This window comes from Zootoca vivipara, chromosome 3, assembly GCF_963506605.1.
Source record: "Zootoca vivipara chromosome 3, rZooViv1.1, whole genome shotgun sequence".
Lineage (NCBI taxonomy): Eukaryota > Metazoa > Chordata > Lepidosauria > Squamata > Lacertidae > Zootoca > Zootoca vivipara.
In genome coordinates, this window is record NC_083278.1 from 88862139 (window position 1) to 88874261 (window position 12123).

At 40.7% G+C, this 12123-nt stretch overlaps 1 protein-coding gene across 4 annotated transcripts in view; it reads left to right on the plus strand.

The window, feature by feature from the left end:
• CDC42BPA (CDC42 binding protein kinase alpha) overlaps nucleotides 1-12123 on the plus strand; it is a 167352-nt gene that overhangs the window by 140941 nt on the left and 14288 nt on the right. For 3 of the 4 annotated variants that reach the window (XM_060272965.1, XM_035111467.2, XM_035111468.2), the window contains 2 exons: nucleotides 2021-2144; nucleotides 3405-3522. In XM_060272965.1, the coding sequence (XP_060128948.1) occupies nucleotides 2021-2144; nucleotides 3405-3522 (242 nt within the window). Of the gene's footprint in view, nucleotides 1-2020; nucleotides 2145-3404; nucleotides 3523-8577; nucleotides 8764-12123 lie in introns of all 4 variants that reach the window. The other variant, XM_035111463.2, reaches the window with a different exon arrangement.

Here is a 12123-nt window from a genome sequence, read left to right on the forward strand (position 1 = left end):
GTCTTGATATAACCCAGGGATGTGGAACCTGTGGCTCTTCAGACATTGCTGGACTACCATTCCCACCATCCCTGACCAATGGCTATGCTGATGGGAGTTAAAACCCAACAACACCTGGAGGGTCACAGGATCCCCATCCACGATATAGCCCATTAAATATTGTGTATCGTTGTTGATTCAGTCTCGTATAAGACATTTTTGGTTGGCCACACAAACATTTCAGCTGTAATCTTACAAAGACACTCATTCTCTCAGGGTTAAGAACAAAACTATGAAAAAGTTATTGTACCATGTGCCCTAAATAACTGTGAGGCTATGGAGACCCTAGTACGGCAGCATAATTGACTTGCAAATCTATTGTTATTTTATTCTGGCCTACCACTTGTGATTTGTAGATGTTTTAGGTTCTGCTTATTTTTCCATAAATAAAATGGAAAAAATGGAAATTTTTATTGCTATTTTCTCAAACTTACAGAATAATTCTTTGTGGGGAAAAAGACTCCTGAAACAGTTGACAATAACACCTGCATAAATACAATAAAATCACAAACACAACTGCACTTTTTGAAAAACCCAGTCCTTGATCACAACACTACAGTAGTTGTAATTATATATATACTGTACAATCAGTATAGTCACCATTGACATTTAAGACATGCACTGTAAACAATGAGAAGAGGAAACAAAAGATTAGAAATTATGTTAGCATATATATTTACTGTCGTGAGCAAAATGTGAAGATTACATCATCACAAGAAATGAATATATTTTTCTTTATAAATGTTTTAGAGTATTGAGTATTATAGAATATTGAGTGTATGTTCCTACGGTAGTATCAGAAAGCAGGTTATTTATTTACAGAACCTAAGATTAGTTATTTAATCCTAGAGCAGGTTAGAAAAAAGAATAAAGCTATATAAAAATAAACTGAAAACTATTTGATAAGCAAGAAGGATATAATACTACAGCAGCTTCACAACAGCCAGTTGGTTATTCAGTATTAAATCATTCCCCTGCAAAACTGGGTGAACAGGTAAGTTTTAAATTGGTACCAATTTTGATTTACCTGAAAATGATTTCAGGTATGTCAATCTTACAAAAAATGGATAAACAATAGCAGAGTTATTAGGGTTAGATGAAGTGATATTTTCCTTTTTCCTGCTTAGTGCTAGAATTCAGTTATCTAGCTGAGGTTTTTCTCAAAGCAGATCTCAAAGTCCGTCCGTCCCCCCGTCATGAAGCACAGTCTCAAACACCTACACAGGTATTAGTGCAGGTATAAGGTTACCTACCCCAAATAAATGGAAATGGAAGCATTTACTTAAGCATCCTGCTGTACTAACTTTTCTTCCCCTTCTATCCTACCATAACTTCTTGGGTCATTCTCCCTGTACACACTTTGTATCATGTATCAAACATCATTCATTATATATTTTATATATATTCAGCTTTATAATACTGTATAGTTGTCTGCTCAGAAATAAGCACTATGGATTTCACTGAGACTCGAGAGTTAACTCAGTAATTTGTTTAATTAACCCCCAATACATTTGTTTCCTTTGAAAGGAGGTGACTTGGGAGCTGAGAAGTAGGGAAGAGCTTAACGTTTTCCTTATTTGCTGCTGCTGCTCGAAAGATTGCCATCCCTAATCCACTTTGCTTCCCTTGCCCCAATGTTTGAATCTCAGAGGAAGGCTAATTTGGAGTTGGAGAAGCAGTGGGAAGGAAACAGGTCAAGCACCCTCCTCCCTTTGTCACTTATTGTCTCAAAATCCCCCCCAACTTAAAAAGGGGGGTGGCAAGTGCATGTGACACACAACTAGCATTGGATTGCCGTTACAGAAATAGTTTTTTACAGTTTCTTCTTCCTATGTTATTTTTGTGTTTGTTTATATAATTTCCCAGGGGCTCTGTTTAGATGAAAACCCAGAATAGGGGAAATACATAGCTTAATACGCTTTCAACCATTTTATTAATTAACTTAATATGGAACCTGCTGGGTTTTTTGCATCTTTCCTAGAGGGAGATGAGCTGGTGGTTCCTGAGACATCCGATAACAGCCGGAAGCAAATGGTCCGAAATATCAACAATAAACGCCGTTACTCATTCAGAGTGCCTGAGGAGGAGAGGATGCAACAGAGGAGGTCGGTATTCAACCTGTACTTGTCTTCTGTACATGCCTGTAGGCCCTGAAGACTTGTTTGTCTGCTGTCAATGTAGTTTTTTTGTTTGTTAGAACAGACATCTGTCTCTCTTCCCTTACATTTACTCTTTGTATATACTTTGTATAAAAACCAGTCTAAAAAATTTAGTCCATTTAACATTAAATCCTTGTGCAAAACAATTACTGTAATTTTCTGAATGCATGTCTCCATGTACTGTATATATGTACATTTGTGTGTGCATGTGTGTGCATATACTGTATATATGAAGATTGATAATAAAATTTTTTTTACAAAAGAGGATTACATTGCTAATTATGCATATGTATTACTTTCAAAGTCTAGTACTTGCTGTTGTACTTTTGGCAATGCTCATCCCATACTCTGTAACATTCCTCAGTATTTAGATGTTATTTATTTAATTGTCCCCTTGCGTGGCTTCTATGTAACAAATGGCTCACCTTGGAAAATGGTGTCTTGGGGTATATGAAAAAACTACAAACCTTTCTGAATATTAAGAAAATGTTTTCAGTAAGCACAGGACTGATATTTCAGTGTTTCTGGCCAAGTGTACTTTCCATCCATAGAAGTTTACATGTATAACTACAGGAAAGACATATGTAAAGAACGGAACTTTTCACTGGTAAAGGTAGCCAGATCTGCTTTTCTTTCTGTAAAACTATTATAGCAACACTTATTGTATGATTGCCTAGATTTATGCTTTTCAAAGATGGAGAGAACTCTTAAAGCATTTACTTTGTATCCTGCACTAGAGTGGCACCTTCCTTTACAAACTCTTAAAGTTATTGTGACAGTTAAATATGAAGGGTAGTGCAATATTCTTCTAATTCTTCTTCTTCTTTTTTCTTCTGTCCTTCACCTCTGCCTCCATCTTTGCAGTGCCAGGTCACCACTGAGCCCGCAACTGCACCTTTTCTTGAATGTTGTCTCAACTCCCTCTCTGAGTCTCAGTAGCCCTAAGGACTTTTTACGGGCATGGGCTTTTAAGGCTTTAAACCAAACTTCTGTTCTTCCCGACCCTTTCCCCTTTCATCAGGCTGAGAGCTGGCATAGAATCAACACCAGAAGTTAAAGTTACCCTCCTTTGAAACCTGGCCAGATATTTTTTATTTATTTATGTTTTAAAGTAACTTATATGAATATGTATGTAAATATATATTTCACCATTTTTACGAATATCCTCGTGGACAAAATACCTGACCTGGCTATCCTCTCTTGCAGGGAGATGCTACGAGATCCAGAAATGAGAAATAAATTAATTTCTAATCCAACTAACTTTAACCACATAGCACACATGGGCCCAGGAGATGGTATACAAATCCTCAAAGATCTCCCTATGGTAAGTATATGAGAGAGTGTCCACACGTAGATGTTATTGTTCTATATAATAGATAAAATGAACATATAGGCATTAAATTGTGATATAAATTGAACAGTTGGAAGGTTTTAATGAAATAAAAAATGACTTTCATGGGCAGGGGCTTGAAACTGATAAAAATAGAGAAATACAAATCTTAGGGACATGGGAAGCTGCCTTAAGTCCTTTCCCCATCTTGCCAACTCATCTGTCCCGCCTAGATGTGACGTTCCAGGTTCTCATGCAATAGGTGCTTGGAAAGGCCTCTTCCTAAAATCAATTTAACTAGAGATGCCACAAGGTGAACCTGTCACTGGCAGTGCCCAAGTTTACTTCCCATAAAGGTTGACGTTTAACAGTTAAATGTCAATGGCTGCATCTGTTGGACACACCAGTTCCACAGTTACGTTAATTACCGGTAATGGATATGGAAACTCAGAACCAGCGTTAAGGAAGTCATTCCACACAATAACTTCATGGTAGCTTACGCAATAGTTCTTGAATAGTTATAACCATTGGTGAAATGCAGAAGCTGACAAAGGCTACCTGCCCCTCCCATTTTTTATTGGCTGGGGGGGTTGCTTTGATTGGGGGAATTTTTTTAAAAAAGCTGGTCTGCTTTTTAGTCTGTGTTGTATTTGTTTGGCGGGTGTAGGTGTTTTACCTGTTGTTGGGGGGTGGGCTCTGAGTATTGACAGTATTTGCCTGTGAAATGTGACCACAACAGTTTCTTAGATTTCCAAATGTGTCCTGGATCCCAAAAGGGTGAGTCACCCTGAAGTTCAGTATTCAGCAAAATAGCAGGTTGGGCCAAGTTCTTGCTTCTGTCTACAGGGCACACAAGTGTCCCACCAGTTTTTTGTTTCTTCAAATCTTCATATTATCTGTTCTTCCCCTCTGTGTATACAAAAGCATTCTGTTTTCTTTCCCTGCATATTTTTCTAAATTATTTGAGCTATACTAGAGGACATGAAAGAAGAGAGGATCACGACAGGTGCTAGGAAACAGTTCACTGTTTATTTTCTCATATGTGCAGTCAGCAAAACTCACAGCCCAGGATTTATCTGTATAAAGGGTTACCCTTTCCTGTGGTTTCCCCTCATGATATATACCAGACACAGAGTCCTCTTTTCATGATTCTGTAGGTTTCAAGCATTCCCCCCCCCCACAACATAGTAAATGACAGCTCTCCCCACATTAGGGTTGCTGTGCTGATTTTGCCTGTTGAAAATTTGCCATCGTTCTAACTAAACAAGCAAAAGAGGATCCTATTCAAATGCTTGCAGGAACATATTAGTAAATTATTTGACTTCCTTGGGTCCCTACAATTTTTCCAACAACAACAAAATTAAGCTATTTTGTGCTTTATCAGAGGTGGGAACCTCCAGCCCACAGATCAAACGTTGCCCTTGCCCATCAGGCCTTCCTATTGGGCCCATAAGGCCATTTTCAAGAAGCCACCCCCACCCACCCCCTACATGCTATGTGTGAGGCAGGTCAGGGCAGAACATCAAACCGGGGACCCAAAGCTCTTTGCTGTTCCTTTGTTCAAGCAAGGTGTGCTGTTTAAAGGAGACACACAGAGGGGGAATGTTTGAAGGCATGTTCCCATTGCAGCAGCTGCTGGAACATGTCTTGCTCAAGGCATTCAAGCTTTGGAAGTATGAAGGAGCAGGGTGGAGGTGCCCTCCAAGTACATGGGAGCGTGCCTCCAATCTCCCCCTCGCTCCACTTTCCCTACAAGCCTCTGTGGTTTGAAGGAAAAACAGCAGGGGGAGGATGTCTGAAAGCCCTTTATAAACATCCCTGCCCAAGGATATTTAAAGAAGGGCTGTTTGAAAGCCACATGGTTTGCTTTGAAGTCCTGACAATTGGGGCTTCAAAGAGAGCCATCACCTGAGGTCAGTATGATGTCAGGTGATAGGCTGGTGGCTGGCCCTGCCCACCTGTCAGCTTCAGCCAAAAACGGATCCTGAGCCCTGTGGTATGTGGATAAACCATTGTTTGAAGTTGACTTATTATGAAACTTTCCAGAGTTTTTTTAATGAAATGCTACACCGAGGTTCTGTAAAAGTGAAACTAAACCTCGTGGAAGTCATCACCCACGTGCACAGGAAGAGGAGGGGGAATTGTGTGAGCCCAATTCATTACTCAGGCTTGTTCAGGCTCATCTTACACAGCACTAAACCGTGGTTTAGTATTACATGCAAACAAAGCCAGTGTGTAAAGAGTCTGAAATATGATGGCAGTGTAATGTGATACTGTATACCATTTTCCTTCCTGATGGGTCATACAACTCTGGTGATGGTCCACCTTCCTGTTTGTGTACATGAAGTTCTAATTGAATACAGTGGTACCTCTAGTTATGAACATACTGTAATTCATTCTGGAGGTCCGTTCTTAACCTGAAACTGTTCTTAACTAGAGGCGTGCTTTCACTAATGGGGCCTCTTGCTGCCACTGCACCGCCAGCACACGATTTCCGATCTCATCCTGGGGCAAAGATCTCAGCTCGAGGTAACTCTTCCAGGTTAGCGGAGTTGGTAACCTGAAGTGTTTGTAACCTGAGGTGTTTGTAACTCAAGGTACCACTGTAATTGGGCTCCATGGTAGCAGCAAGTAGGAAGCAAGAGTTCTTCAATAAAATCAATGGCTGGTCCTTAAGCAAAATCTCCTACAGGATTTCCCTCTTATGTGAAAAACACTGAAAATAGAACATGATCTACATTTGAGGGTACATGTAGGGAAACTGATGTGCTTGCGAATGCTCTAGTAAACAAGGGTGTACATTCAGGGTTCTCCCCCCCCCCCAACCGAGTATCTAGATGTTTGGATGATTGGTACACGAAGGAGGATAGCGCCAAAAACATTAGTAACCTCCCCCGGTACTGTGTTTCCGTGCAATCAAATGTTTGCATTTGTTTCGTTTATTAATAAGAAAATGGGAGTAGGAATTTGCCACCAGCTATATTTTTTCCTTTGCCTGAAGAGTACCATGCTAGGGAGGGAGGCCTGGATTTTATATTGCCGTATTTTTGTTCTAGTATAGCTGTCCCCAGCACACTGAGTGAAGGATGCTTTCTACTGCACCATTCTGAAACAGGGCTGTTGCTTCCCAGTGGTGGGGATGCCTACTAAAAGTGGCGCTTCTTAGGAAGATTAGCTGCATCAAGATATGTGAGATTATTGTATCTTTGCAAGAGGTGATAATGAAAATTGCTATTACAGTCATACCTCGGTTTAAGTACGCTTCGGTTTGAGTACTTTCAGTTTAAGTACTCCGTGGACCCGTCTGGAACGGATTAATCCACTTTCCATTACTTTCAATGGAAAAGTTCGCTTCAGGTTAAGTACGCTTCAGTTTAAGTACAGACTTCCGGAACCAATTGTGTACTTAAACCGAGGTACCACTGTAATTTGTCTGACTGTTTTAGTCCAATGATCATCAGTCACATTGAGTTCAGTCAGACTTGCTTCTGTGTAGACATGTATGGGATTTCACTGTTAATTTTGTGTCAGATCTTGGGTCTCTTTGGGTTATGTTCCATTTGCTTCTTTCTTACAAATGAATTCAGGGAAAGCTCCACATGCAGCTGCTGGGTGACTTTGGGCTAGTCACACTTCTTTGAAGTCTCTCAGCCCCACCCACCTCACAGAGTGTTTGTTGGGGGGGGGAGGGGAAAGGAGATTGTTAGCTGCTTTGAGACTCCTTCGGGTAGTGATAAAGCGGGATTTCAATCCAAACTCTTCTTCTTCTTCCTTATTTTTCTAAGATAGTTTTAAAGGCAGTCTTGTTCTTTTTTTAAGAAAAAGAAAAACCCCATACACTTAAGCACCTAGCTTTTTACCACTAGATGGAGCTTATTTTGCAGGGTAAACTTTTAAATTATGTATTATCTACAAGGCTTACAATACATTTATATATAGATATAGAAATACATAAGGAATATCAGGAGGTGCTTTATACTGAGTTGGACATTTGGTCTATCTAGCTCAGTATTGTCTACACTGATTGGCAGCAGCTATCCAGGGTTTTAGTTTACCTGTGTAATTGTCTTTCTTTTTGTTATGTTCACACTTTTTCTTTTTGTTAACAAAGGGGAATGACAGGAAAGGGGAAAAGAGAAAAAGCTATAGATTCATAAAAGCAAACGTTATTCAAAAACTAGACCACATAAATCTGGGAGGTGTACTCAATGGATAATAATACAACATCTACTTTGTTGGTACATGAAGGTACATGAAGTCCTTGACTTGGCCAAAGCCTAACCCATGACTAACTTAAATCTGTAGCTTGAAAAAGGGTCTGTTCTGAGTATGACTTAGATACAAAACATTTTTTTTTCCTTTGTGCAGTGGAATATGTACATCACATATTCTCGTGGGATTGAATTGGCTGTGTGAGAATGTCTGGTCCTTTGTATACCATGTATGTTAAGCCCACTTGTGTGTGTCTGATGGGACTGTGAGAGGAAAGCCTCTGCAGCCTGACCTACCTGCACCACCCAAGGTGTGATGTCATCATAGAAGTCACTAAACACATCATGCCTTTTTCAGTCCTTTGCTAATTCAAGCAGGCTGTGTTTCCAGTGAAGCTCCACAGGTTCACAGGTGGTAGGGGGAAGGAGGGGACAGGATTTGATCAAAGGTGAGCCAGGAGGGAAGAATTAACTGTGATGTTTGTAGTACACGTCAATGTCTGAAGGCAGGAGAAGGGCATATGCTAGACTGCAGTTCACATGCCACTGCTCACTCTCTTCAAGATAGTAATGATTACTTTGGAGAGCGAGATTTTAAAATACGATGGTGATTGTGGTTGTGTATGTACAAAAGCAGTCTCTGGAAATGGGTCAGGCAGTATGCAGATGATAAATATGCCTGTTGATTTACAAGCCTCATTTTTAATGAGCATATGCTCCATGATTTGTATTCCTAAGATCACAGAAAACCTCCCTCATTATCTCTCTTTCTCTGTCTCTTTCTCTGTCTCTGTCTCTCTCTCTGTCTCGTTCTCTGTATCTCTCTTGTCTTTGATAGCCAAGCTCCCCTTATCCACCCTCTCATCATCACTCCCATCTCATCTCTTCTCCAAGCAACTTCGAGCACGTCTATCACATGACTGTTAACTCAGCTGAAAATTTCCTCTCCCGTGATTCCATAAACCGTGCATATTCCCCACCTCTACGCTCTGTCCCTCGTACACCAGCCTTTATGAATATAAGGGTATGAATTGTTCAGCCAGGTGTTCCTGCTACTAACACTGTGTGGTGTTCCTTCTTTTTTGGCCTGGCTAACATCTGGCAAGATTTCAGCTTTGCAGTTGGCTTCATTTGTGTCTGGGTCTTTCTTTTTTCCTTTTGCTTCCCTTCATTCACATTTCTTTCTAACCCCCAAATCAGGGGTGTGAACTTGGGCAACTCCCAAAGTAGAAGTCCTTGACCTTTTCTCAAAATTGCTAAGTATTCACAACTTTTGCAATCCCACTAAAATTCACCAGAGAATTTCACATGAGTTTCCCAGTTCAAAGGACCCACAGTGAGGAGACTGGTGTCCTAAAACATGTTCAGTACATTGCGCATGCCTCCCCACAGTCCCATTGTCCACTGAGATTAATCGATTCAGAGGGGACTTGATTGAGGCCTATGTATTAGAGGTAACCTTGTGTATAGTGTTGGAATTCTGCATTTCAGTATGATAATACAATTCTGTCCGCTTAATAGAAACATCAGTCTGATCTGATTTACATGACTTCTGCCACACTACCCATGTACATGCTGCTATACAGGGTCCGCTAACAAAAAGAAAACCCTTTGCCCTGCCTCGAGGAGTTTGCAGTCTACATTCCAACTTTGCGGGGGTAGCAGAGGGAAGATAGAAGAGATGGAGGCATATCTATGTGCAGACTTATATAAGGCAGAGACTTAACTGGGAGATGGAATTTGAGCTGGGATTGAAAGAGAGGACACAGAACTCCTGCACCTTGTGGATTCGGGAAGGGAAGGGAGTTCCTGATAAAGCAGGACTGGAGAAATGGGGGCGCCATTTCAGGGAGCAGGAGGCCGTGCCTCCTCTTATTTCTAGTTAGGTCTGTAGAAGTAGGCTCTTGCTCTGTCAAGTACTTCATAAAAATGTTTTTTATTTGTGGCCTAACAATCCTGGTCTAAAGGGAGGTGTCTCTCAAATCTCTCCAATCCCAAATAGATCAGTAAGGCTGAGCAAGTGGCAGAGCTTCAGGTTTGTTACCGTTTGTGTTCTATCACATGCAGCTCACCTAATTCTCCAGCCAATATGTGAACTTATACTAGTTTTACTGCAAATTCTTTAAGGGCTAGCCTGTAAACAAGATTGTTTCCCTAACTGACGGACCAAACTATATTTTCCAAGAAAGCATCTTACATTTGGTGGCTGTTAAATAAATCACTTCTCTTTTCTGAAGTTAAAAGTTCCACTCAGTGAACTGCAATCAAATTTATATTTTCTACCTTTCAAAAGAATGACATTTCAGTCCTGCTGACAGAAATACAGGATATATAAATTGTTATTATAAATAAATAAAAAAATATTTTTTTCCATTGAGATGTATTTGCTCTGAAGATTTGTTTGGTCTGTTAAAAAAATAACATCGGTATTTTAAAGGAGATGCTATAGGGTTAAGCTTCACTACCATTTCCTAACTGCTGTTTTGAGCAACCATGGATTTTCTTTCTCAGTTCTCTGATCTTAGCAGTGAGTTATACAAATGTTTAGGAAAAGGGCAGTGAAGCATTTGTTTGAGGTAAAGAGCACCTAAGAATTAGATGGACTCTGCCTTTTAGTCAAATAAAATGAGTGTATCTTTCTCATATACCTGCAGCTGTATTAGTTGCCTCCACCTTGTTTTAAAATTGATTGTGGTCATTAGAACTACTTCATCTGGATTATAAAACATTTGTATCCTGTCATCTTTAAATTGCTCTGTAATTCTTTAAAGGATGGCAGCCTAACAAAACCCATTTATACAGTTGATTAGATATACTAGCCAAATAGGGTTACTCAGCCCTTAAAGGACCAGGTTCATAGCCTGGGGGTCACTTTGGACCCACAGCTGTCCATAGAGGTGCAAGTCAACTCTGTGTCCAGGGTGGCTGTTTACCAACTCCATCTAGTACACCAGCTGAGACCCTACCTCCCACAGACTGTCTCGCCAGAGTGGCACATGCTCTGCTTATTTTCTGCTTGGACTACTACAATGCACTCTACGTGGGGTTACTTTTGAAGGTGACTCAGAAACTACAATTAATCCAGAATGTGGCTGCCAGACCGGTGACTGGGAGTGGCCACCATGACCATATAACACCAATCCGAAAAGATCTACATTGGCTCCCAGTACTTTTCCAAGCACAATTCAAAATGTTGGTGCTGGCCTTTAAAGCCCTAAACGACCTCGGCCCAATATACCTGAAGGAGCATCTTCACCCCCATCACTCAGCCCAGACACTGAGTTCCAGCTCCAAGAGCCTTCTGACGGTTCCCTCATTGCAAGAAATGAGGTTACAGGGAACCAGGCAGAAGAAGATCTTCTTGGTAGTCGCATGCACCCTGTGGAACACCTGCCCATCAGATGTCAGAGTTAAACAACTCCTTTCATAGACATTTGGAATCAGCCCTCCTTCGGGACACTTTTAATGCTTGATGGTTTTTCTCTCTCCCCATTCCCTCTGTACTTTTGTTGGAAGCCACACAGAGTGGTTTGGCCAACCCAGTCAGATGGGCAAGGTGTAAGAAATAAATTGCCGTTGTTGCTGTCATCATCACCATCATAAATGCCCATCGTTCTGAGTGAAGGGGATGGGCTTGCAAGCTTCTTCTTTTACTCTACATATCAATGCACATGGACTCTTCCCCTCATCCTCCAGAGTTCATATGAATAAAGTCTAGAATCATTCCTCCTTGCAATATCCCAAATTGTTATGTTGCCCATATAATTCAATAGGAGCCATTAGAAATTGAACCATCTCTCAGTCCCGGCTGTTCGTTCTATATCCCTGTCCTGGATTCTGTTACTTTAAGTTAGTGTACTTTCCAGATAAGCGTGTTTGTTATCTGTTGACTAAACTGTCAGATTCCTGTTTTCTGACATGAAAGATTGGCATTTCCAGTCTCTCTTCTGCACTCAGCTTTGGAAAAATGAGAGACACAGTTAGGAAGTAGCTAAGCAACAGACGGACAGATGGACATCAGGGTACTGAATTTCATGTGTCATGATCAGTATCTATTTTCATTTTCATTCCATTAGCATTTGTTTGGTGTAGCCAGTGTTGCAGCTTCTGTGAAATGCATATTGTTGCAGCCTGTATCAGATTCACTGCTTACTGGATAGCTTGGGTGGGTAGTGAATGAGTTGAAAGCTTTCTAGCAGTCAACTTCATCCTGTAACCATATTTTGTTTTCTCCTACCAGGAGGATACCCAGAGTTGTTGATTACATTGTTAATGTGACTTGGGGAAGCAAGGAACTGACCTTTAATCTTTTAATTGAGAAGTGGGATCATTTACACACAGTGTAGAGGTGGCAAACAAACTGTTCAATGAGAGAAGCAGAAAA